Source organism: Oncorhynchus clarkii, chromosome 6 (genome assembly GCF_045791955.1).
Source record: "Oncorhynchus clarkii lewisi isolate Uvic-CL-2024 chromosome 6, UVic_Ocla_1.0, whole genome shotgun sequence".
Taxonomy (NCBI): Eukaryota; Metazoa; Chordata; class Actinopteri; order Salmoniformes; family Salmonidae; genus Oncorhynchus; species Oncorhynchus clarkii.
Window position 1 is genome coordinate 43,787,098 of NC_092152.1, and position 27,816 is coordinate 43,814,913.

General features: G+C 42.3%; 1 protein-coding gene across 4 annotated transcripts; it reads left to right on the plus strand.

Annotated features, from left to right (window-relative positions):
* Window positions 1–254: 254 nt before the first annotated feature.
* Window positions 255–26,200, plus strand: LOC139411183 (scavenger receptor class F member 2-like). Of its 4 annotated transcripts, none has more exons than XM_071157102.1 (11): window positions 255–1,096; window positions 3,819–3,877; window positions 5,385–5,486; window positions 5,645–6,164; window positions 7,337–7,555; window positions 8,012–8,140; window positions 9,555–9,658; window positions 11,269–11,383; window positions 11,808–11,932; window positions 17,098–17,259; window positions 22,544–26,200. In XM_071157102.1, the coding sequence occupies exons 1-11, from the start codon at window positions 987–989 to the stop codon at window positions 23,827–23,829; spliced, it is 2,931 nt and encodes a 976-aa protein (XP_071013203.1). In that variant the 5' UTR covers window positions 255–986; the 3' UTR covers window positions 23,830–26,200. The 4 variants fall into 4 exon arrangements, with proteins under 4 accessions (XP_071013203.1, XP_071013205.1, XP_071013204.1 ...); XM_071157104.1 differs by having other exon boundaries at window positions 11,835–11,932; XM_071157103.1 differs by having other exon boundaries at window positions 765–1,096; window positions 17,101–17,259.
* The last annotated feature ends 1,616 nt before the right edge of the window (window positions 26,201–27,816 follow it).

The following is a 27,816-nucleotide window of genomic DNA, read 5'->3' on the forward strand; positions in this document are numbered from 1 at the left end:
TGCATAATTGGGGAGGGGGGGATCAGAAAATGTCCCACTTTACCAATACTCACCCTATTATTAGTAGTAGTAAGTAGTAGTAGTAGCAGTAGTAGTAGTAGGCCTATATTTAATATTTTTAGGAAAGGTTGGCATTGAAGAACGAGACCTAGGCCTATATCATATTGTCCCCATGTGGCACACCCACTTTTGTGTGTTGCTTATCGCCTCTTTTCTCTGAAAATAAATCCACTGTGGCGCACAAAAGTATGCTCACTTAACTCTGTGTAACTAACTAACTGCAGGCAAGGATAGAGTAACAAATCAGAAAGTGCCTGCCCCCCGCCACTCATGACAGCGCAATAGAAAGAGAAGACAATAACACGTTATTAATCTTTAAAATCAACACAAAAAAAGGGGAATCTTTGCCTCGACCAGTCGAAAGATTTAGTTTTTACCTATTCCATAGCACTGGACATAAAACATAATATTTGTAGTCAAGTTATGGTTGGTGGCAATAAGCGGATGCTTTTATTGTCGGAGGAGGATGCCCGTTGGATTCCGCTACTTTCCTGATGCCTCTTTTCTTCTTCCTTATTCTTCTGAAAATGTATGGGATAATGAATGTTTTAATATTACAAATCAGCAATGAAGGAAAGTAATCGTTCGAGGAGATCGAATTGCGTGTTCAAGTTTGGGTTTTATAACTTCTTTGGAACTGTGCTCTGTGTGGTTTGGTGTCGCTACACATTCTTTCAACTCTTGGGTACGTCGATGGCGTAGATGGCGCAGTGGTAAGCCTTTTCTCCCCAATTGGAACCTGGATCATATCTCGAATACTTGGATAAAGCTTCTGAAGTTCCCACAATAACAAAACATTATTTTTTTTACCTCCGTGGATTATAAACGCAACCCTGGAGAGCAGAAGAATAGGGGCAATTGTCGTTTTCTGGAGAGGAGGAATGCGGAGAGAAAGAGGCATCTAGAAGGATGCTGTTTCTTGTAAAATGGAATTGAAGATCATTATTGAAGTTGTTGTGGTGGTGTGTTCATTTTTTTCTTTGAGTTTTAGCCAAGAACTCAATCCGAAAGGCAGAAATGTATGCAAATTACCAGGGTAAGTAATAGCTGCACTGCGGACGCGGAATAACGGGCTTCTGTCGATTAAAAAAAAAAGGAGTTGCCTGCCTCTATCGCTCTCAGTGCGATGCAACTACTAGGCTACTTGTTGATTATTCAGGTCAAATTCTGAACTATTGTGCTTTGAGTATTGACTACTCACATTGCAAAACTTTGTTTTAGACTCGGTTTCTCTTGCCCTCCACTACCTAAAATAGTTCATTTTCGATATTGTGTAGGCTAGTTGGTCATATTTCTTTTCATATGCACTCTCCTTACACAAGGAGGAGTCCATCTGAGGAGCAGCCATCCAGATGCTACCTACATCTGGAACCGTGGGTAATGTTCTATAATTTCACATAGGGGGCGCTTCCAGGCCTTATATATTTAGTGTCACTGGCCTGAAGTCGTGGCATCAGCTATATGGCTGAAAATAACCCCACAAAATTGTATGGCTGCAGCTACCAGAAATAAAGGTAAGTTGTAGACTGAACTTATAGACAGGGGGTGCATCAAGTTAGCTTAAGCCTACATTTCTTATTCACCAGTTAGCACCTTTACTATGCAGGCTGAAAACCACATGTCAAAGGAGGGTCGTGTAGGACCAGAGTGTGTGAAATCTGTTAACATTTTGGCATTCCATAATAGAGGTCAAAGCCCTTCTGTGGTCTGGCATTATACACATTTAAATGACATTACAAGTAGACCCCTGGGCCCTGCCTGCGCCTGTCCTTACCTTTCGTGTTAGAACGTGATTAAATGTGCCTCAATAGACAATGGTGAGCATGTACAGTGTCTCATGGGCAAAACACGTCCTTTGTTGTCAAAGTTGTTGCCCAAATGTCTATAGTTGGTTTGAGGGTCATTACTTTAACATTTAGCATCCATGAGGAGTCTTAGTGCTTACTGTAAACTATTCTCAATCCTTTATCTTCAATGAAATCACACACGTTTACTGTTGGCCCCACTCTCAATTTAAAGTCTCTACCACAATCCTATTCTTAGTGTTTTAACTGGCTTGGATGATTTATTTTTTGCAGTGCACCACCCGTATCATTTTCTTTTGTTTGTGCATTTTGTTTAATCTCTTTACTGGGTTCACTGCTCACAGGAAGAATTGAGGGAAGTAGTTGTTCATTTATCATTGCTGCTTAGCACTTCCTATCTGTGTCCTCGTGTTACTAAATCAGCTCGCTGACTGTAGTGGGGGCCATTGACAACATTACAACGTTGGTTCACACATCATTTTTTGTCAGTATTCAATGCATCACAAAGTACCATGGGAAAGTGAGAAGAAAAAAAAAACACAGAAATTGAGAAAAGTTGCTATCTGATTTTTTCAGTGTTGAGAAACAAATAATATGTTGTTTAATGTAGTGTTCAGTACTAGAACACTCTTCAAAGTGCCAAACGTAACAATACTGTGGCCCGATAACGTTTAGGCTAATTTGAATAACAAAAGACCAATGTGAGTCCTGCTTTATCTCAAAGCGTCACATTTGTTACGCAAATGAACATAATGTGTTCTTTTCCAGAGTTGTGATGGATTGAGCTGTATGTCAAAGGTCAGATGGGGTCATCTAAAATCGCAGATACCACTGACCACATTGGAAATGCTTCACTGAAAGGAGATTTGATTAATACCTTACAAACAGCTTCTTGTGAGGTATAAATAAACCAACACAGCTTTTTATCCATGTATTAGCTCATTCTTGTGTCTTTAGACCCAATCCAGAATAGTAGGCCTAAATAAGACCAGTATTCATTAGACTCTCCCTCTGTGTGACAGACCTAGGTCTGAGACAAAACAGAGAGGCTGAGATAGTGTTTTTAACAAATGGCAGGTTTTAGAGGGGAAAAACAGCGCATGTGATGTGTGTGTCTGTGTGCACGTCTGCTTCTGAAGGCAGAATTCCGCCCCCAACACTTTAGAGGAAGTAAAAGTGTGGCGGGGGCCTCTGGGAGGTCAGTGGTGTGGGAGGAAGAAGAGAAGCATCTGTCCTTTCCTGACAGAGCAGTGCGGAGAGGAGAAGAGAGCAGAGTGGAGGGGATCTAGCTTTGCTTCAAACTAGACCGCCAAAGACTGCCTCTCTAAACTCACTCCCCACTCCTCACTCCTTCCTGGCTAGACGTGGGGTCATCTTTAAACTGTATTTGTGTTCTTTCCGATACCAAAGTTGTGCTTGATTGAGACTGACTGACACACTGGATCAATGGCATAGTCCCAAAAGTGCAAAACATCCCCCTTCAGGTACTCCTGGTAGGTTCAATCACACATTAAAGTATTTGAAAGAAAACCTTGTTTTTAAACTGTGGTTGTAGCTAGCTAGCTATTGCTAGAGTTGCTCTTCTATAGTCTCCATGGGTTAGCACTTCAGAGGCTACTATTGTTCTGACTGTTGACTGCTGACAGGCCGGGCAGGAGAGGTCGAGTTGAAGGGGCTTTGGAGAGAAGGATGTTTATGTGAGAAGTGTGTTATTCATTTTTACCCATTTCTTTGCACATGGAAAGCATATGGAGAAAGTCAGAACAAATGCTGCGCAGACATTTAGAGTTTTCAGCGTTTGCCACACGAAGGACAAGTGTGAGGACTGAGGAGATGACAGGATAGTAGTGGTTGTGCAGGGTGGTGGCATGTTGTTATATTCCAGTGTCTGTTTAAGTTTCCTTGCTTATTTTCTTCCTCTCTGACACTCGTATTTCCTCTCCTCTCTGTCAGGTCACCAGGCTTTGTGTGCTGCAGCGGGTGGGGGCAGATAGGAGAGGAATGTTTGACACGTATGTATACAGCATATCAACATCATAGCACAGTATTTTCATATGTACAGTTGAAGTCGGAAGTTTACATACACTTACGTTGGAGTCATTAAAACCCGTTCTTCCACCACTCCACAAATTTCTTGTTAACAAACTATAGTTTTGACAAGTCGGTTTGCACATCTACTTTATGCATGACACAAGTAATTATTCCAACAACTGTTTACAGACAGATTATTTGACTTATAATTCACTGTATCACAATTCTAGTGGGTCAGAAGTTTACATACACTAAGTTGACTGTGCCCTTAAACAGCTTGGAAAAATTCTTGGCTTTAGAAGGTTCTGAAAGGATAATTGACATATTTTGAGTCAATTGGAGGTGTACCTGTGGATGTATTTCAAAGCCTACCTTCAAACTCAGTGCCTCTTTGCTTGACACGATGGGAAAATCAAAAGAAATCAGCAAAGACCTCAGAAAAAAAATTGTAGACCTCCACAAGTCTGGTTCATCCTTGGGAGCAATTTCCAAACGCCTGAAGGTACCACGTTCATCTGTACAAACAATCGTACGCAAGTATAAACACCATGGGACCACGCAGCCGTCATACCGCTCAGGAAGGAGACGCATTCTGTCTCCTAGAGATGAACGTACTTTGGTGCAAAACGTGCAAATCAATCTTGTGAAGATGCTGGAGGAAACAGTTACAAAAGTATCTATATCCACAGTAAAACAAGTCCTATATCGACATAATCTGAAAGGCCGCTCAGCAAGAAAGAATCGACATAACCTGAAAAGCCGCTCAGCAAGAAAAAAGCCACTGCTCCAAAACTGTCATAAAAAAGCCTGAATACGGTTTGCAATTGCACATGGGTACAAGGATCTTATTTTATGGAGAATACTTTAAGGACAACAAAGTCAATGTATTGGAGTGACCATCACAAAGCCCTGACCTCAATCCTATTGAATATTTATGGGCAGAACTGAAAAAGCGTGTGCAAGCAAGGAGGCCTTCAAACCTGACTCAGTTACACAACCTCTGTCAGGAGGAATGGGCCAAAATTAACCCAATTTATTGTGGAAGCTTGTGGAGGACTACAACTGAAACGTTTGACCCAAGTTAAACATTTTAAAGGCAATGTTACCAAATACTAATTGAGTGTAGGTAAACACTGGGAATGTGATGAAAGAAATAAAAGCTGAAATAAATCACTCTCTACTATTATTTTGACATTTCACATTCTTAAAATAAAGTGGTAATCCTAACTGACCTAAAACAGGGAATTTTTGCTTGGATTAAATGTCAGGAATTGTGAAAAACTGAGTTTAAATGTATTTGGCTAAGGTGTATGTCAATTTCTGACTTCGACTGTACATGTTTATATCACTTAGGGCCTATTTCCTGGACAGAGATTAAGCTTAGTCCTGGACTAAAAAAACATTTCAATGGAGGTTCTCGGTTTGGTGAAACCAGCCCTCAATGTTTAATATGTGGACATGTAGTGATTCAGTACATCCTCCCCCTAGCTCTCTGTGAAGGCAACTTCACCTGTAAGGAAAATGAGGTATGCGTTAGGCCCAATGAATGCCGCTGTCGCCATGGATACTTCGGAGCCAGTTGTGATACAAGTAAGCACCTTGTTTTTCGGACACATCTCACACGTCCTGTCCTAAAACATCAGAAAGGACATATTCACCTAGATATAAGGCATCAAAGAAATGTTTGTGTAATGCTTATGGGGTTCTCACCATAATATCCTGATATTACTTCATCCCTCCTTTTTCAGAGTGCCCCACCCAGTTCTGGGGCCCAGACTGCAAGGGCAAGTGCCAATGCTTTCCCAACGGCCAGTGTGATGACGTGACGGGCAAGTGCACGTGCAACCCTAACCGCTGGGGGCCCAACTGCGAGAAGCCCTGCCTCTGCCAGAAGGGCAAGTGTGACCAGGACACAGGCACATGCACTTGCCAATATGGCTTCTGGGGCCCTCAGTGTGCAAACAACTGCTACTGCAGTCTCAACTCTGTGTGTGACCAGAACACAGGAAGGTGTAACTGTAGTCCAGGCTGGTCGGGGAGGAATTGTGCCATCCAGTGTAACTGTAATAACTCTCCATGCGAGCAGTTCACGGGTCGTTGCCAGTGCAGGGAGAGACTGTGGGGCCCCCGATGCGAGAGGTATTGTCAGTGTATCCATGGGAAGTGCAACCAGGCGGATGGCTCATGTACCTGCACACCGGGGTACCGGGGGAAGTTCTGCAGGGAACCGTGTCCCGCAGGGTTCTACGGACAGAACTGCAGGAATAGGTGAGGAACCACTGGAGAACATTACTCTGTGTCATTATGACCGAAGATAAGACATTTTTCATCATAGTGTAACAGATGGGAAACTGAAAAGCCGTGGATTCTTATTAACAGGGATTTCTCTTAAATTTTTCCCCAAGGATCTTAACGTTAATGTTTTTTTCCTGATACGCATTATATTGTGGTTTTGGAGTTTTGATTAGAAATATGATTTGACATACGCTCCAGCTGATAACCCATAACATATCTTAAAATAATTGTCTAGTGTTTACAGATTTCTATAAAATATGACCTATAAATAATTACAATATGAGTGAAATGTTAATTAAGTATTTTAAAAATCTGCTTTTCTGTGTTGGAATGGTGTGGTCGTACCCCAACAACAGAATGGTCTGGGCGTATACCGGTCCTAAAAATTATTAATGCGAGTATAGGATTTTTTTATTTTATTTATTTAACCTTTATTTATCTAGGCAAGTCGGTTAAGAACAAATTATTTTTTACAATGACAGCCTACACCGGCAATGCTGGGCCAATTGTGCGCCACCCTATGGGACTCCCAATAACAGACAGTTGTGATACAGCCTGGATTTTAACCAGAGTGTCTGTAGGGACACCTCTAATACCGAGATGCAGTGCCTTAGACTGCTCTGCCACTCGGGAGCCCAGGAAGAGTCAACAGCATTATTTGGTTATGAATTAATAGAATATACATTTTTAAAAGTGAGATTTTCACTGGACAGTTAGTTACTTTAAACATGATCGGTAAAAGTGTATTGGGGCGATACTGTGGAATTGGTATTCACAGTATCTCATAATAATCATCCAATATGCTGAAGCCATTCAGGTTAAGTGATTTACCTTGTTCAAAGTCTGCAGAACTCATGTTATACATGAGCTGCTACATAGACACTTTCCCACACTTCTCTGACCTCTATGTCATAGATGTTATAAGAAAAGACAGTCCTGGAAATGTATATACAGGGCCCGCTAAACTGTGTAGATACCAACACAAAGATTCGCTATGAAAATGTTACCAAATAGTTTTGCTGTCAATAGGCCAGGCATAAAGTAGTGCACCATAGGGAATATTATGTTAATTTGGTGCCGTTTTGTAGGCAAATGTCTCAACCCACCATCCTGATGCCCTCTCTCCCTTCATGTCCTGACTCCAGGTGTGGCCACTGTAAAGGCCAGCAGCCCTGTAAGATAACAGAGGGGAGGTGTGTGACCTGTGAGAGGGGCTGGAACGGGACCAAGTGTGATCAGATGTGCCTGCCAGGCTTCTTTGGAGAGAACTGCCTGGATGTGTGTCCCCCGTGTAAAGATGGCCACTTCTGCAACCGCATCGACGGAAAGTGCTCCCACTGCAACCCCGGCTGGATCGGGGACAGGTGAGAGAATGGAATGGAAACACACATACACACACATAAACACTTTTTTGCTTCTACCTGGTAGTTTGTTGCACTCACCTGGTGTCCCAGGTCTGAATCAGTCCCAGATTCGAAGGAGAGGATGAAAACTAGGAGTGTTTTGGCCCCTCCAGGAGCGACATTGAACAGCCCTGCTCTAGTACAACACTTGAAAACAGAACTTCAAACAAAGACTTACAGTTATGCTAATATACACTTGAATACAAAGCTAGAGAAAATGTCAATTGTTGTCTACTTTTCAGCATGTCAAAATGTAATTTACATAGATACTGCATTATAATTACTATTTAAATACCTGAACTTGTACTGGCACAGGCTTTCATGTTGTGCTAATGGTTATGAGACATGACTCACAGCTGATGTGACAATGATCATAATAAACAACATTCATTCCCGTTTTGTCTCCCTGGTCGACAGGTGTGAGGTGCGCTGTCCCAACGGGACTTATGGGGATAACTGTGAGAATGACTGCAGCCACTGTTTTAACGGCGTTTGTCACATTGCTACCGGAGAGTGCCTGTGTGAGCCGGGATTTTACGGGACCTAGTGAGTCAGACCTTTCCAAAAACATCTTAATGTTTACGCTTTCCTTCATGGCTACAATACCCAGAGAGCAGTGGCGGTCGGTGCCATTTAAGATGAGGGAGGACAATTTTTTTTTAATGAACATGGCCTTATTTCTATTGCAGCATATTGGATGACTATCATTCATACTCCATTCACTCAGCTCATTGTAGCATTGGCAGGTTTAGGCTACTACATGATACTAACATTTTCCCTATACCCATCTTGAGGTTGCTACAACCTAGCCTATGAATGAAAGTTTACAATTTAGGTGCAAAGGTCGAGAGAAATTTGAGTAAGCAAGGTGACAGACATTGACACATTCAATACCGCCTTGCACAATCTTGCCTGCATCTAGCTGATCAAGGGTGTAATCATTAGTCAAACACTTGCAAACAAGAATTTCTATTGGACAAATTCCAGTATGTTTATTCCCGTTTAATTCTGTTTGTTTTCATTCAAGAAAAGTTTTTCAACAGAATCGGTGAAATTAATACACCCCTGGTCACATGCAAACACAGTTCACTTTCATAGCAGCCACATAAAACAGCATGATCGATTTGAGCTTTGGATTATTCGTTCTCGCATTTACGCCCTCTCCTCCACTCACCTTTTCCCTTCGCTTGTGGACAAATAATGCATTATTTAGACAAACAGTACAAGCAAGGGGTTTGGTCATGCAGTACAGTGTACAGTTAGCAAGCAGTGTACCAGTTACACCGGCGGGCCCCGTGGCAATATATTAATAAAACCAAAAGCTTACCTTGACTTGGAAGAGTTCCAGTGTTGCATAACCAGATAGGTAACATAGCATCCCTCTCTTTTTGAGCCGGGTGTTTGAGTAGGCTAAACAAGCAAGCTGTATTTTACTAGCTAAGTAAGTGAAAGTGAAATAAATATAGCTAGCTCCTTCACTCCCTCTCTTTTTCTCTCTTGCTTCTCCTTCATTTATGAAGAAATTCATTCGTAAAAAACTGTTCAACTATTGTCTTTCTCTCACTTTGAGTCAACTACTTACCACATTTTATGCACTGCAGTGTTAGCTAGCTGTAGCTTATGCTTTCAGTATTAGATTAATTCTCTGATCCTTTGATTGGGTGGACAGCATGTCAATTCATGCTGCCAGAGCTCTGATATGTTGGTAGACATCCTCTGGAAGTTGTCATAATTACTGTGTAAGTCTATGGAATGGGGTGAGAACCACAAGCCTCCTATATTTTGTATTGAAGTCAATGTACCCAGACGAGGATGGAAACTTGCTGTCCTCCGGCAATGTGCAAAACAATGTGCTTTAATAGATTATTTGGTGACGTGAATATATTTCTTATAGTTTTATCGCATGGACACATCGCATGGACACAGTAACTAAGTTGTTAGTGTCTTCTCTTTCTTTTAGCTGCAATATGACGTGTCAGATGGGTCAGTATGGAGTGAACTGTGCCCAGACCTGCTCCTGTCACGACAAGAACTGCAACCCAATGTCTGGGGCCTGCAACCTACGTAAGGAAACCAACCCACTCTCTTTCCTTAGTCACACACACATGTGCACATACACACACACACACACACACACACACAGAGTGAGACAGAGACACACATATACACCCTGCAACCTGCAAACTACGTAAGGGAACCACTCTCTTTATTACCTCATTCACTTCTACAGATCTGGGTGAATGTTAGGTCACTGTTTTTGAAGCCAGCCACACTGCAAGACCTAAAATGTAGATGTAAAAATACATTCTTAGCAGAGTACTTGCGGCATCAAACCGTGGTGCTTCTAGTGATAAAGACATTTTTATATTTTGGAAAGAAAGGCACAACATAAAGAAAACACACCCCTGCATGAAACCATAGGGAACATATCAAATGTGTGCACTGCACATGAAGGTCCCAAACCCCTTGCTTGTACTGTTTGTCTAAATAGCCAGTTGATAGCGGTGACGGAGACAAGTTCGTCCTAAATGGCACCCTATTCCCTATATAATGTACTACTTTTGACCAGAGCCTTATGGGGGAGACAATGAGCACTAGCACACATGTCAATTCAGGTCAATGTAGTAGTTGAGCCTAACGGTGTTTCCAGACTGCCTGGTGTCCTTTTTTTACTTCTGTGTTTGTTGGCCCTGTTCCTGTCCTGCTGGAGAGAGAGAAAAGAGGAAGAGGAAGAGAGAGCTGGAGGAAGAAAAGAGAAGGGATGGAGGGAGGAGAGCAGCTTGAGGAAACAGGGTTACCAAATGGACATGTTGGGAAGCAGGGATGATGTCACCAGGTCAGGCCTTTGGGCTCTGCCAGGCTAGTCCCTTCCTTTTTCCAGCTGTGAACACAGAGGCCATACACGCCACACCCAGGCCACACTTCCATTCATCCACAGCCTCTATGACAGAAGAGGGGCGTAGAGGGCCAGGGGTCAGCAGTATTTATCTATCTGCTAACGTATAGGTTATCTCACTGATGGCGTCATCTGGCTGCACAGTGCATGTATACTGTGGAAATTAAGGGTGCGTCTGAAATGGCATCCTATTCCGTATGCAGTGCACTGCTTTTGATTAGGACCCATAAGGCTCTGGTTAACAGTATAGTGCTCTATGTAGGGAATAGTGTGCCATTTCGGTCACACCCTGAGAGATGCTTATGCAACAGATGGACTGCTGTTCTGTTTAAGTGCATCCAGCTTAGAAAGGGAGGGGTGCTAATAAATCATCAATGAATTATGGCGATATAGGGAGTGTAGTAGAGGAGTGAGAGAAAAGTGAAAAGATGGGGTTTGACAGATATTTCAGAAGTAGAATCCACAACAGGAGATAGATAATGCGGGTGGCGATTTAATAGATGGAAGTCAATTTGTCTGTTCCACATTGTCGTTAATTTGGATATCTCTATCTCTTCAATTCCCGCTTTAACGATAGGCCTACAGTATATCCACAGTGTGGAGGGTCAACACAGTGCAGGACAGATTGAATTTCAGCTCCAGAGTTCTGATTCTGGGAGTTCTGACAGAGAGCAACGTTAGTTGGTACCAGATATACAAATGGCTCTGGTTGGCACTGGCAGTCTGCACCAGTGTGGCACACCCAAAAATCCCTGCTTGTGTCTATCTGCTGTTTCAGAGCCCAACCAGCGGATGGGAGTGATCGCGGCAGGAACCCTGGTCTCTTTTCTGCTCATTGTCCTCCTCTCGCTGCTTTGCTGCTGCTGCCTGTGCCGAAATAAAGATGACCACAAGTGAGTGACAGACACGGGCCTGGTGTGGTGTGAGGGATGGGATTTGTTGGAAGGGAAGAGTGGGCCATTTGCCTTCCTTGCTAGTAGCTCATGCAGATGGCTCTATCCTTTGAAATAGTTGTTTGCCCTTTTATCTTATATCTGGGTCCTTGTTATAAGTTACAATAAGGGCCTAAAGTCTTTCCTGGTTAGTTCACATGGTGAGGAAGAATGGCAGGCCCTGCATAGCATATCATTTTGTAGCCAAATCAAAAATGGGTCAGTATGATATTGTGTGTGGTCTTTTTCTTCACGTGGTCCATGAAATGTTGCTTGTACTGCAAGCGTGTCAATACAGATGAACATTACCCACATTTGAATCAGTTTGTGGTGTTTCGTAATTTAGTATGTTTTCCATGGCGTCACCACTCCCTCTTTCCCTCAGTCCTGACCAAGACAACTCTACCAACAGCAAAAAAGCCAAGCGGATCCTGTGTGGAAGATTCAGCCGAATCAGCACCAAACTCCCCCAGATCCCACTGAGACGACAGAAGCTGCCCAAAGTAGTCGGTAAGCACCAATCCCTCCTCCCCATAGTCTACCGCCTCAACCATGCCAAGACAGAGCCTGCATCCTAAATGGCATCCTATTCCCTAAATAATTCACTACTTTTGACCAGAGCCCTATGGGCCCTAGTTAAAAGTAGTTCACTATATAGGGAATAGAAGGTGTAATTCGGGATCCATCTACAGCCACTTTCTTCAATACGATACTCTCTTGTTTGTTTGTGTATATGCTCCATGTGTCTCTGGATGATCCCATAGTTTCTGTGTCATAATCTTTGCACGCCTCTTTAACTCTTCAGCAAGAGGGAGAGAGCGTTTTCATTTGACCTTTGCTCTGTGATACTTCTCTCTGCGACTCTCTGTGGAGTGGTTTTCAGACAATGAATAGGGTTGAAAAGTGTACTGCGGCTGCCAAATGGGTATGGGGTTTCATCTGAGAGGAATGCACTGGTTGCAGGGCTTATTATTCTTGGCACCCTTAAATACCATGTGTTCATATTATTACAACCCTAAACAGGCCCTTCTCTTTTTTTTCTCTCTTTTCTTTACTCATTTCCCTCCTTCCCTCCTTCCTAAGAAAGTGAGTTGAGTTCCTACTCTGCTGGGCTGAAGGCAGTGTTATTAAGAGAGAATGGGTCAGTGTAGTGGTGTGGTGCTCGGGAGGTCTGAGTGGTGTTGAGTGATACTTTATCAAAGGCTGCTCTGTTTGTGTCAACGTGGATGGAAGAGGAGGGAGAGTAGCTCCTGTCTGTCTGTGTGGAGGGAGGGAGAGAAGGAAGTGGAGGAAGGTCTCGTGGTCTGGGATAGGATTGTCTGTCAGGACCCATCTCAAGTCAGCTTAAAGGATATTACACGTTGCCTACATACTGAGGAACTCTCCTTTGTCTACCCAGATGCCTTCTGGAATCTCTAGAAATTTCAAACACGGCCACATTCTGTGCCGTTCTGCTTTGTCTCTGCTATGTAGGAGTTAAATTGAATAATGGCTATCTAGACTGGTTCTGAATGCATGGATGGAAGAGCTCTGACAGTGCTCTGACTAAATTTTGGAATTAAGAAAGGCCCTATTTGTGGGATATATTGTAGTTACCTTTACCAATTAAGATCAGTGATGGGGAAGGAGTTAAAAAGCGGTGACCTTGTTTCTTTCCTCTTTCACAACGAGTAGCATGTTCTTCTCCACTTCCTTAGCTGATTATTTCAGCTAGCAGCGGTCTTCATTGTGCCTGCGTAGAAACACACACGGGAACAGTATTGTCTTTGTCATCCAGTTATCATGGGACATTTTAAGATCATTTTGCACAAACACTCTCAAAGTTTACTGTAACTTATAAACAATCCGCCAGAGGCAACAGATTGTTTTGTTAAAAGTCTATGCGTATGACCTTTTAAACAAACAAGCCCTTTCATTATTTTTTGCACAAAGCATATCGTGCCATGTCTGGGTTGCGATCAAGCAAATCAAGGAGAACAAACTACCACTTTGGGAATTTAGAGAGTAGAATAGAGTTTTTGGTTCAAACCAAAACCAATTCTTTCTAAGTTTTCATGACATGACAACACACAGCTATAAAATGACAACTGACTGAATTTAAGTATATACTTTGGAGTCCTTCTCCCAGTGTTATAGACTCTCTTGTTCATAAGGAGAGATAAACTGGTCAGCTTCTCTCTCTCTCTCTTTCTCTCTCTCGCTCTCTCCCTCCATCTCGAGAGCCAGGACGCTCTGCTCTGCTTTGCTTTCCTCATTGCCTGCCCACAGAAGCGTGGCCTGCCTGCCAGCGTTTTGAAACTCTACCCTCCCTGGGGCGCCGTCAGTCCCTTCAACATTCCACAGGAGGCCCACTGGACTCGAAACAGGAAGTGGACAAATTTACCCCAGCCCGTGTCAGACCTATGATTTACCCACACTGTGGTCAACACACAACAACAGATGTGGCAAGACAAAAAGAAAGATGAAAAAGGGGAGGAATAGGAGGCAGGAAAAAAACCTTTATGCTGTCTTTACACAAACACTCAACCGTTCCAAGACAAACGTAAAGAGAAACAGAGGGAGGAGGAATATGAGGAAGAGGAAGATGAAGAGGAGGAGGAGGAGGAGGGGGGAAGAAAATATTTATGGTGTCTTTACCCAAACTCTCATCCAATCCAAGACAAATGTAAAGAGAAACTGAGGGAGGAGGAATAGGAGGAGGAGGAAGAGGAGGAGGAGGGAGGAAGAAGACAATTGCTCTGTCTTTTGCATAGCTCATATAGCTCCTCCGCTCCTTCATACATAAACGTTCTCCCATCCCCCCTCCTCTTCTAAAACCTCTACACTGCTTATAGTTTGTCATTCCATTCTAAGCATATTTATTCCACGCCCTATACTATAGTTAGCTATCTCACGCTCGGCTGGCTGCCTTCCCCCATTTCCATTCCGTAGTCCTCTGTGTGTGTGTGTGTGAGTGTGTCACAAATGGTACCCTATTCACTATACTGTATAGTGCACTACTTTTGGGCTCTGGTCAAAAGTAGTACACTATAATATAGGGGATAGAGTGCCATTTGGGATGCAATTGCATGTCCGAATGCTTTCCTGTGAAAAGTGATGTGGAGCGGGACCACCTGCTCCAGTGTAGCTGGCCTCACAGGCAGCTATGATAGGCCTGTACAGCTGGGGTTCATCAGAAATGCACAGTTGTCCAATGGACTCTGTAGGCTGAGCTTTGGGCTTTCGCTGCTTCCCTGTCTCTCCCGGAAAAATCCATCCGGCTCCAGACTTTTAGTCTGGTGTGAACATTCAAGCACAGCAGTTGTTCACTGTATCATGAAAGATAATGTATGGAATAAAGCGCCAGTTGGTTAGTTGGTCAATTGAGGTTACTTACAGTAGGCCCTATGCTATACCTATTGGACACTGCATCAGTACTGACTAATATAGTCTTGCACAGACATTGGTTAAGTCAACTGGGACATTCTGCTATTGTACCTCCATGGCATTGGAGTCGTCTGTTCATTATACTCTAGCATAGCAGGGCTGTTACAATAGTCATGAAGTGCATACCGTCAAAACAGAAAGTCTGCCATTTATTTATGTATCGACTTTATTGAATTTGAACAAAAACAATTCAGCTGGAAGAAAAGCTGCTATGAAAGAATTTCCATGGCCTTTCTTTTCTGTGTCCGTGGATAAATATTTGGATGGGCACTGTTTATATTATATTGTTTCTAACGGCTGACATTGCTACAATCCAACTCATCTACATCAAGTCAATTTCCTCCATTTAATCCCTTCACCATGGCGGCATTATGTAGAGTTCTGAACAAGACTGGGATGTCACCAGATATATTGCCTGGAAAAATTTCAGAAGTATGGAGAAATAGACAAATAATCACTTTCTGCTTGACTCTGCAGTGTGCAGGATATCCACATAGTACCCACCATTTTCAGTGGGAATTCCCATCAAAATAGAAAGTCCCCTTGCATCAATCTAATTAACAAAATTAAAAGATTCCCATCAAAATCCATCTGTTCAACATCTGAGGTTAACTGCTATCCACCTATGTCACTGTTTAACAGACCTGGAGACATCCCGAAAATCAGTCTTCTCACGAAAACGTACAGTATGTAGTGTCTGAACGGTTTAGCTTACAAGCTAATATGGAAAAGATGAGACTCTCACAAACAAGATGGTGTGGTCCATTTTGCTCTATGACATCCACATAGGACTTGTCTGAAGTTGGTACCGCCGATGTGCCAAATTCTGTCTGTATCATCCAAACCGTACAGACTAATATCACCACTCTATGGAAAGATGAGGCTCCCACAAACACGATGATGTTCTCCCTTTTGTTCTACGACCCGCAAGTGTCACAGGACTCACAGGACTGAAGGTAACCCCATACCGGTTAAAACATTTAGTTTTGTTTTAATGTGTAAAAAATATATATAAAAATCCTGAGCTTTCGTATATCTCCGGAATATAGGAGAGACACTTCAAAATCCAAATCCTAATGATGCATTTTTGGACTGTCTGTATTGCCAAGAAAATCTGATACCTACAGGGGTCCTAAAATTCTCAAATCTAAAAGCTAAATGATCCATGATATGACCATCTTAAAACAATTCCATATGTTAGCTTAGTACAACCCCCCCCCCCCCCCCCCCAAACCCCAAGGCTTAGTTAACAAGTGCTGTGAGAATAATAAAATAATGCTGCTCTTGCATTTACACATCTCCTGGTACTCATTTAGCTGGAGCTGTACCACACCTGCTTGTGTTGGTGTTAGCAGAGGTCAGTTGTTTTACAGTTTGGGAGATGACATCCATGCCACAACGTCCATACTATAAACTCATAGCACAATAAGGACCACAATGGAAATACTTTGTAAAACTTTTTTGATTTATCCACAATGATTTTAAATGCAGTAAATCCACTTGGGTGGCTGAATTGTGTTTAAAATGGTCAAATAAATCATGTCAAATACATAGAGAGTTGGAGGGGAACTTCCAGCCAAGAGAGGGTTGAGTTTTAGCTTAGTGTTAGTGGAGAACAAACGGATGGGCTCATGTGTCATCCAGTAGAGGGGGGAGGGTGTAAATTGATGTATCTGATGTGGTTAGTGTCCAGTTAACGCCCAGTCACACACACACACACACACACACACACACATACACACACACACACACACACAGTCAGTCCTCGGCCAGTTGGGGAAAGGAGAAGAGGAACCACAGACATCCCACACGAACACAGCTGTCCCCAGACTGAAGGGTCAGCAGAATACATCAACATCTAAAGAGGAGGGAGGGAGGGAGGGAGGGAGGGAGGGAGGGAGGGAGGGAGGGAGGGAGGGAGGGAGGGAGGGAGGGAAAGTACCTACATTTAGGAAATGGAGAATTCTGTCTATTGGAATGACAACTAAAGGAAAAACTTGAACTTATTTATCAGTAAATAGCAGTTTGTTCAAGGAATGTAGAATCATGCAGATTGTCACAAAAAAAAAATCAACATGAAACACTATTGAAACATTCTAGATAACTCAAGCCAGACTGTACCGTGCCTAACAACATCAACACACTCCACAACATCTCTCTCGATCTGTTGTTCTTGTAAGGTAGTCCTGTCAATCTACTTCTCTCTGACCCCTGCTTCTCTGTGTTTGTTTTCTCTCCCTGTCCCCCAGTAGCCCACCACGACCCGGAAAACACATTCAACTGCAGCTTCATCGAGCCCCCTTCTGTAGTTGAGCAGCCCTGCCCTTCCTCCTGGTCCTCCCAGGAGTCCTTCGATTCCTTCGACGAGGAACCCAGCGATGATGGCCCCGTATACTGTGTACCCCATGAAGGTGAGTCATTACACACACACACACACACACACACACACACACACACACACACACACACACACACACACACACACACACACACACACACACACACAGAGAGAGAGAGAGGCACACGGTCGGACACAAACGACAACGGACCTGTCTAAACAATGTGTGCCCCATGAAGGTGAGTCATCAGGAAAGAACAATAAACACTGTGATTAGCCACAGCTACTCCACAAATAAACACATCTAGGCACGTATGGATGCATGCCCATACACATGTACACACACAGATGTTTGAACACACACACACACACACACACACTTGGAGTGGAATTTGTTTGTCACAAAGTGTAAAGGAAGAATACGTACTAGGATGACTGAGCACTGAGTCACACACTTCTGCAAAGCTAATTAGAGCGATATGATAGTTATCCTTACCATGTGCCATCGAGCCCTGTCCCTTGTGTTGATGTGAAACAATGAACAGGAAATATAATGGTAAAGTCATCCTATTCATGAATCTCTCCTTGTAGTTTGGTGGAAAGCATCATGGCTATCAGTTTATATATTATTTAGTTTAGACACCCCCGTGAGTTCATTGCTTTTGGAGGCCTCAAAATTTCTTGATATCAAGAAGATAAATATGATGTACACTCATTCTAAATGATGTGAACATGCCTCATATAAGCATCCTTTATCCCTATTGATGCACTAATACTGTATATGAAGAGTTGAATTAAAAACCACTATACAGTGCCTTCAGAAAGTATTCAGACCCCTTGACTTTTTCCACATTTTGTTACGTTACAGTCTTGTTCTAAAATGCATTACATAAATAAAAATCATCAGAAACCTACAGACATTACCCCATAATGGCAAAGCGAAAACCGGTTTTTCGATTGCTATGAGACTTGAAATTGAGCTCATCCTTGAGATATTTCTACTTGATTGGAGTCCACCTGTGGTACATGCAACATGATTTGGAAAGGAACACCACACACCTTTTGGAGGCCACACACACACACACACACACACACACACACACACACACACAGAGAGAGAGAGAGAGAGGCACACGGTCGGACACAAACGACAACGGACCTGTCTAAACAATGTGTGCCCCATGAAGGTGAGTCATCAGGTCTCAAGGTCCCAAGAACACAGTGGCCTCCATCATTCTTAAATGGAAGAAGGTTGGAACCACCAAGACTCTTCCTACAGCTAGCCGCCCGGACAAACTGAGCAATCGGGGGAGGAGGGCCTTGGTCAGGGAGGTGACCAAGAACCCAATGGTCTCTCTTATCTAGAGTTCCTCTATGGAGATGGGACAACCTTCCAGAAGGACAACCATCTCTGCAGTATTCCACCAATCAGGCTTTTATGGTAGAGTGACCAGACTGAAGCCACTCCTCAGTAAAAGACTCAGACCATGAGAAAGAAGATTCTCTGGTCTGATGAAACCAAGATTGAACTCTTTGGCCTGAATGCCAAGCATCACGTCTGGAGGAAACCTGGCACTAATCCTATGGTGAAGCATGGTGGTGTCAGAATCATGCTGGGGGGGATGTTTTCAGCGGCAGGGACTGGAAGACTAGTCAGGATTGAGGCAAAGATGAACGGAGCAAAGTACAGAGAGATCCTTGATGAAATCCTGCTCCAGAGCACTCAGGACCTCAGACTGGGGCGAAGGTTTACCTACCTTCTAACAATCTGTTTTGCTTTGCCATTATGGGGTATTGTGTGTAGATTGATGAGGGATAAAGTATTTTATACATTTTAGAATATCACTATAACCTAACAAAATTTGGAAAAGTCAAGGTGTTTGAATACTTTCCGAAGGCACTGCATATTTTCAGAAATGTTGGTAAATTAGCTTTTAATGTTTAAAACCTCTTACAGCTACCCCCCTACTTTTTTCAATTTCCGCCTGAAGACATACCCAAATCGAATTGCCTGTAGCACAGGCCCAGGACCAAGGATGTGCATATTCTTGGTTTCATTTGAAAGAAAACACTCAGAAGTTTGTGTAAATGTGAATTGAATGTAGGAGAATATAACACAATAGATCTGGTTTAGATAATACAATGAAAAAAACATACGTTTTTTCATTTTTATTGTTGTATCATCATCTTTAAAATGAACAAGACAAAACAAACATTCAGATAGGATGATGGGGACAATTTCAGTGAAAAACATAAGAGGGCAACAGTACTTGTGCAAAGTTTTAGAATGAGAACTTCCAAAATGAGTGTGCTACATGACATTTATCATGAAGTCACCCAGGTGTCCCACACAAGTAGCCCAAATGTACCCAAGTGGCCAAATTGGTGAGGTTATACATTTTGAATGGAATAACTATAAAAAATTTAGAAAAAACATGAAAAAAATAGAAACATTTACAAAATAACACTTTCAATATTTGGAAGCCCCTCAGTCCTCTGCACAATAGTGTGCTGCTGATGCCAGGTGCCATAGCAGTCTCTTTCTGCTGTAAAGCAGAGGGTCACCAAGCATGTGGTGCAGGTGATGGGGGGCTTCATTTTGCAAAGAACACAGCGACGCCTCCATGCTGTGCCCTTTTGGCCCTGAGGCACATCCATGCCTGCAGAAATAAATTTGGGCAGATGAACACCACTTGTGGCAGGAGCTGGATGAACCAGCTTCAATGGGGGATGGACACCTTGGCACTGGGGGCTCCCATTCGGAGTCAGTGTCACTGTGAAAGAAAATGTTCAGTTAGAATAGTTTCACATATGAGCCCTGTATCAACAGGTATAATAAACATATATATATATATATAGAGTACAGGGAACATAAGGTTGAATATATTATTATAGACCTGCTAGATCTACTGTCTCATTTATATTATGACAGACCAGCTAGATCTACTGTCTATTTCATATTATGACATTTCAGCTAGATCTACTGTCTCTATTATATTATGACAGACCAGCTAGATCTACTGTCTTTATTATAGTACAACAGACCAGCTGTGTCTACTGTCTCCATTTCACTTTGGCCATTGTTGTAGGCCTGCCCTCCCCTCAACAGCCTCAAATAGGCTATTTCATGTGGGGGTGGGGTGGGGCGGCAGACACACGCATCTCACATTTCATTACATTACATTTTTATATATTGCCACTCAAATTTTAAAAAATCACAAATACTATTTTATATTATTAATTTCAAACAACGGCATTAGCATGAGAAGAACTTACCAGTCCAAAACGATCAAAAAATATTCAAAAAAAATATTCCTCTATTTGGGAATCGCTAAATGAATCGTCCTCCAACAATCTGTCTCACTTTCCCGATCAATTTCTTCTAAAATTGTGTGTACATCTGTATATCTAGACTTAGATTTAGCTTTCCCTGACTTAGTCGCCATACTGATTGATATATAAACAGCTGAAGATGCGCTTTACCAAAACAATGCTGTGTGTAACATGCATGGCTCCTTCCGGTATGAAACTTCAATGGCGAATGACCGTCTTTACACCGGAGTTTACTACATGCCATATGTTGTCGAATTTCATCCCGCTAACGGGTTCGGTGCACAGAGAGGCTAAAAAAAATCTAATAATGGCAATAACATATATGTATTTGTTTAAAATCTATTACTTGATGGATTAATTTCAAAGAGACAAATAATGTTTGCAAAATGCTGTATTTCCGCCTCACTTTCAGAGAAATAAGTAGTACTACTAGGTTTTACACAGTCAAATGTATTCAGTAGAGTCATATGAGATCTGTATGTAAAACATTTACTTTTGACATTTTAGTCATTTCGCAGATGCTCTTGTCTAGAGTGACTTACAGTAAGTGCATTCATCTAAAGATAGCTAGGTGAGACAACATATCTTAGTCAAATATACCGGATATGAACATTCCATTCCTGCTAAACAATGGATATATAAAGTGTCTTGAACTGTGGTGTAGTGGTGCCTGGAGAAGTGTGTTTCTTTTCATTTTACCTACATTTTTCCAAATGGCGCCCTGTGTGAAGTGTTATATTAGAAACAGTGACATACACTCTGAATGACCTAAAATTATACATCCCATATTGGTCTTTCACAGTCAGGTCAACCCTAGCTGTACTGTTCAGTAGGCTAATACTATTGAAATAGATACACTGAGTCAGAAATTAACAGGTTGCAGATTTTCCCCCATTTTTTCAGGTTTTCGTTCTCAAAGTCACACCTTTTTATTTTCTTCAGAAAAAAAAAGAATCCATAACAATGCACATCAGGAAACCACTTTTGAGGTCTTGTAAAAATTGTTTGATTAGCTGTGTTTCTGTAGGACATGATATGGAGTTTGCAAAAAAAAAAAAGACCACTGGATTGATGCAAATAATCATCATGATATCATTCTGACAGATAGGCATGGGCTACTTTGTAGCTAGTTAACATTTAATAGAGAAGGTTTTTAGGAAAGCATTTCCATCTACCAGAAGGCAGTTATGCCTAGCATCACTATATTTTTCCTGTTCCTTAATTGTTTGAAACCTGGACGTTTTACTTCATATTATGAGGCATGTCTTACCTTCATTCAAAGTAGCTTAAAGCCAAAATCCCACCATAGAAATGTGGAGGCAAGTATTTTTATAAAGACTTACTCGTATGCATTCTCCTGTTCTATTGGTTTTCTTTCAACTTTCTTTCATTATCTAGCAGCCAAAGACATTATCCTAATCATATTACCAACCCATGATAATTGTTGCATCTTTAAATTCCACCTCTTTGTAACGGGTATTTCCAACTCTGTATTTCAATCTCTGGCCATGAAACCGCTTGCATTTCCAGTGCGCACTTCAGAACGCTGTTTTCCCGCAAATTGCATTTTAGAACATTCACGGATTGGTCTACTGCCATGTGTACATTGCTGCGCCTAAAATGTGAAATAATAGTATCAACATTTGAAGCAAAACATTCCAATCTGTTTCATCAGCCCTATTAATTGATACGGCTTATACCTCCGCTACATACTTTGATACCTATCAGTGGGAATTAAGAAGTAAGTATAGGCAATGCCCACTGAAAAACAAGTGGGTTTACAGCGTATACCTGCGTATACCTTCCACTACACCACTGGTCTTGAATACAAAATCTGAGAACAGTCATATTTTACACACACATGAAGGTACTCATTAGCGATAATTTCTGATAAAATAAAAAGTAAAACGTGTGGATATAGTGTTTTGGAAATAAACTTCATATTCTGACCACCTACGTATGATCACCATTACCGTCCAAACTAAACCTGACTCTCATCAATTTTATATCTTACTGTCCCATAGAGTCACTGAATGAGAGTAAGGAGAAGCCAGCAGCTGAGAAGCCATCCGCAGCAGCTGTGCCCAGTGAGGACGATGCAGGGGAGTACACCTCTCTGAAAGACACCAGCGCTACCAGCACCACCACCAACAAGCCTCAGGCTGGGGACGGGAGCGAAGCAACCCTGCTCAAGTCCTCTGACAGCGAGGGCTCCACCAGTGGCTCTGAGTCGGCCATTGGGGCCCTCTATGCTCGCATTGCACACCTCTCCAAGAACTCCAAGGACGAAGATGATGGGGGTGGCAGCACATTTACAATAGAGGTCAAAGGCAATGGCAAGCCACCGTCCCCGGGATGGAAGACCACCACCAAACCACGCCCGCCAGACCCCTCCACCAAACCGAAGGTGTCATGGATCCATGGGAACACCGGGGGTACCACACCCCCCCAGGTGGAGCAGCTGAACCAGGGGGGTAAGGGGCTGACAGTGCCCAAGGAGAGGACGACCAGGAGCTCCAGCGACAGCTCAGCCAAGAGCGAAGAGAGGCAGAGGCTGAAGGAGACGTCCAAGGAGAAGAGGAACAAGGAGGGGAAGGGGACAGAGGTCAATGGTTCCCCCAGCAAACACAAGGCTCAACGGCTGGGAAGGTCCAGGGAGGATATTAACCACATGGAGCACATAAATGGAGTGGTGCAGAACGCTCTCAAGAAGATCGGTAACTTCCACAACTCCAACTCTGACAAGAAGGCGGCCGAGAAGGCAGCCGCTGTGGAGAACCCCAAGGAGCCGCCCAAGAGCCCCAAAGTGATCCACCCACACATGAACTCCGAGGCCGCCACACTCCTGGCGGCCCAGCTCAAGGAGAAGACGCAGAGCATCAACCGGAATGAGGGCACCGGCCTGGTAAAGACCAACGGCCTGCCCACCCCAGCCTTCCGGGACCGAGGAGACCGGGAGAAGCCCACTCCTCCGCAGAAGGCCAAGCGGACCACTCCGGCCACCCCAGGCCATCAGAGCTCCAACAAGCCTCTGCTGCCCACCACCACCAGCCTCCAGAAGATGGTGGGTGTGGGGGTCCCCACAAGGGACCCAGCCACCACCGAGGTCGCCCCCAAGAGCCCGGAGAAGCAGGACTTGAACGGCTCCAGGGTGGGAGAGGGTGTTGGTGGAGCAGTGAACGTCACGCCAAAGAAGACACCCATCAAAAAGCCTCCCAGAAAGAGAGGCAAGGAAGGGACATTGGATACTGCTCTGGAAACTAAGACACCAACAAAGACAGCAATTATGCCACCGCAGATAATCAAATAGACAATTTTTTACTCCGACCTATTGACCAGGGTTTTTTATTGTTACTCACACACATGACAATGGGGAATTAATTACTTTTCTTCCAAAGGAGACATGCAAAAGGACTTGGTGGTTTTTCATCAAAGGAATTTATTATGTGTGTGTGTGTGTGTTGTGTGTCCGGGACCAGTGGAAAGTAAGTAGAACTTTGTTTAAATTGTGGTTCTTCTCATTGGTGTGGGAGTGTGTTTGTATTATATTGAACTCATATACCTGCAATGTATCAGTTTTACACTTCAAAGTCGGACATAACTGTGGCAGTGGAAGAGTTCTGACAGCGGCAAACAATAATCTTCTATTTTCTTCCATCTCTACTATATCCCTCCAATGCCCACCACTATATTTATATAGGAATTTCCGACAATAATTGTAATTTAAAATGTTTTTCTCAACATTGTATGTGATACAACAATAGAAATGTAATCTATGCAAAGAGAGGTCTCAAGTTGAAACAAGGTACTGAGAATACAAATACAGTATTTGTCTGTTTGATTTAAATTAGCCAGTTTCAATAAGGAACACTCCATAAAGGAGATTGTTGAGTTATTTGTATATTTTTTTGTTGCTATGTTGTCCACAATCTAATGTTTTAGCTGAAGTACAGTACATTTGTTCCACAATTTTGTCAGTCACAGTTTATTGACAATGAAATGAGTAATCAATGCAAACTTTTAAGGAAGCACTTGTTGTCATTCCCCTCCTAACAGAGCAATAGCCCTGTATTCTGAAGGCACGCACTATATTACCTGGATATGCTGTAAAAGCACCTAAAAAAAGCTAAGAGGCTTTTATGTTCTTTCGTCAAGCCTATTGAACAGCTAGTGTAAATGTCTTAGTCTTAGATTCTTTCCCACTCAATCGTTTTCAGCTTGATTCTTACGCACTAATAAATGTGGGTAGGCAATGTTCCTTATACCAAATGCTTCTGTGCATTGTTTCTGCAGCCATTGTTTTCTAAGAAGCACATAGAGACAGGTGTATTGCCACTAGGTCTTTGGCCACTAGAAACAGTCTGTGAGAGGCCTTGGCTTATCTGGTATTTCACATCATAATGTTGTTTATAAAGGTTGAAGTCATGTTTGAATTCCAGATTAAATATTATACTTACATTTTGATACATCAATCATTCTTTAACAGTATATTAATCATCCACCTACCTGACAGACAATCTAGTCATGTTTCATTAGAAGGTTGCCTTTTCCTTAACTTGAATTCCAGTGTGGCTAAGTAGCTGAATAATGCTAGCTAATTAAAGCTAATTGGTTAAAGAGGCCTTATTGAATCAAGGGTAACACTTACCCCGAAAGGGATGTATTGTTTAATCAACATTTCATATTGCATTAAGTTTGACTGGTTTTATACATATGAGGATTACTACATTACAAGAGGAGGCTCGTAGAAAAGAGTATGGAATTTAAATACAACACTTAACCAAAAAACAATTAACCAATCTGCATAATATAAAGTAGTACAAAAGTGGCAGTGGTGTTCAGACCGTGGATTCAGACTTACTGTACATTCCACAGTTTTCAGAGCTATTTGATGGATTTTTTTGGTGCCTTTGATGTTTTCATTTTTTTTTTATGGTACAGCCAGCCTACTCTTTGCCAGTGTTCTTTTTTGACACGTGAAGGTGTTTTTGTATCAGTATAATTGTATATGTTTGTAAGCTGCGCTTATATGAATTATTTTGCTACTTATTTTTGTGTGTGTCAATGAACTGGCTTTCATGTTACATTTGATTGTTTTGTGTCAGGCTCTCTGCAGCCACAGTATGAGTATGTACTTTGTAAAGTTGCCCTTGGCTTGTCATTTCCCTTTTTCCTGTTGATGTTGTTGTTTGTTTAACACTTAACTGCATGAAGCAGAGTGAAACTTATCTGGCATTAATAGCTACACAGGAATCTATAGCCTAACTCTCTTTTTCTTATCGACTTTCCCAATTGCTATCATTTTGTCCGTAGGAAATATACAATATCAAAACTTCAAAGGATTATACAGGATGTGCATTATTGTGTTACCACTGTTATTAAGTACATGTAACTAAAACCATATGAGTTGTGTGATTATAAAGTGCCAATTTAAGCAAGCAGAAAACACATCTTTTTATATCTGACTGACTGGCCTCTGCCTGCTTTCACAGGCTACAGTACATATTTTTATGCAGGGCCTCATAACGCTGCAGAAACATTATCAGTGATATGGTATATTTGTAACTCATCATTCTGTTTTGTTTGTTTGTCTGATCTGATTTTCAGTTTTTTATTGTCGTTGAATTTTTTTTATTTTTTTTATTTACTTCTTTGAAATAAAAGCGATACATGTATATGGACATTCTCACCTCTCACATTAATCTGTGAACCTATCCCTCAGTCAACATTTTGCGTGCTAAAATATTAACATTACTATCCCACAAACATCACACAGTGGCCCTAGAGTATTGATTTCAGAACCAGCTCCCTTCCCCCATCTGTAGCCTAAAACCATCCATCCTCTTAGCAATAATTGATATTTTACAGTTTCCGGTGACTCCTGGCTGCCTCTCTCCTGGAGACAAAGAGGATACAGAGACTTTTTCACGGTCACACTTGATCATCAAAGAGGCAGAAGAGCCAGAGGAACAACTGCTGGGCTCCTCCTGAGGGAGACAAGAGCTCCTTTCATGGGGGAAAACAGTGGGAACTCTGTGCTAAGGACCCCAAAGTTAATGCATCATGCGCTGCATATTTGTACTCTTTTGGGGGATAGAAGGGTATATAGCCAGGAGCAAGGCAGAAGGCTGTGCAGGAGTGTATGGATGGATCATGTGGTCGGGTAATTGAATCCAGAAGACCGGGTCATTGACTTGTGCCTGCACTGCTGACATGGTACTCCACTTCCATGTTTTTTTAACTGTGTGTGTGTGTGTGTGTGTGTGTGTGTGTGTGTGTGTGTGTGTGTGTGTGTGTGTGTGTGTGTCATAGACTAAACAAAGCGCACCCTATGCACAGCTAGACTGCAAACTAGGGCACAGTCAAGACGTGACACAGAGGTCGACCGCAGCTTCAGAGCACACTGTGACCACAAAGAGAAGGTCTGAGCCAATCATATCCCAGTCAGACCCAGAGAAAGCAGTTAAATGTGTCTTGATTGACACATGACGTTTCTACGTTGTGTTTTTAATGTAAAGACCTTTCTAAAATAGACCTCCCTCCACTAACTGCCAAATTCAGTTTGTGATACTAACCTGGGCATAAGTGACATAGGCAACATCGCCTAAAAACTCCTGGTCGCACAGCAAAATACTTATTTGCATATGCAACCAAATTGGTCGGACTTTAGAGCCCAGTCTCCACCATCGTGAGGTGGGGGTACCCCCAATTAAATCTTGCCTAGCGCACCCCAAAAGGCTAGGGCAGGTCCTAATACTAATTCACCACATCCCAAAGAACACTCGACTACTGTATTCAGTGTTTGGCTGTAGAACTGGTAGAGTAGAATTGTATAGAACTTACTGAATGTTAGAATGTAATATAACTTATTGAATGTAAGAATGCTATCAAACTTATTGTCAGAGTGGAACTAACAGATGGTGGAGGTTCTCAGCCCAGCATTGCAATATCTGTCACACTGTTGCTCTCCCTCAACATGCCCTATAAGACCGGAATGAATGAGAAGGCATATCTGCGTTTAATCAGAGTCTTTTGAGAATGACAGGCGCAATCTAATCTTCAAACACAACGTTTTTGTACTAGTGTTTTCAAAGAGAAAGTTTGCAGATAGTGTATACCTCTTTTCTTGTGATTTGGCCAATTCAAATATCAACTTTAGTTGAATTTAAACAATGCCTTTGGCCTGAGGTCTGAAGTATTCCTGTACTGTATACAGATGGTTGGATGGTTATGATTCCATCCAAAGTGAAACATTGCTTAGAGAAATATGAAAATATGTGTTTACTCGTTAGTTAGA

What these genes read in the sequence shown, in the direction of transcription:
- LOC139411183 (XM_071157102.1), top strand. Translation starts at nt 987, where the DNA reads ATGGAATTGAAGATCATTATTGAAGTTGTTGTGGTGGTGTGTTCATTT. An exon ending in GTCTGGGGCCTGCAACCTAC is followed by an intron (nt 9,659 to 11,268) that starts GTAAGGAAACCA and finishes CTGCTGTTTCAG; the next exon opens with AGCCCAACCAGCGGATGGGA. An exon ending in GAAGCTGCCCAAAGTAGTCG is followed by an intron (nt 11,933 to 17,097) that starts GTAAGCACCAAT and finishes CCTGTCCCCCAG; the next exon opens with TAGCCCACCACGACCCGGAA.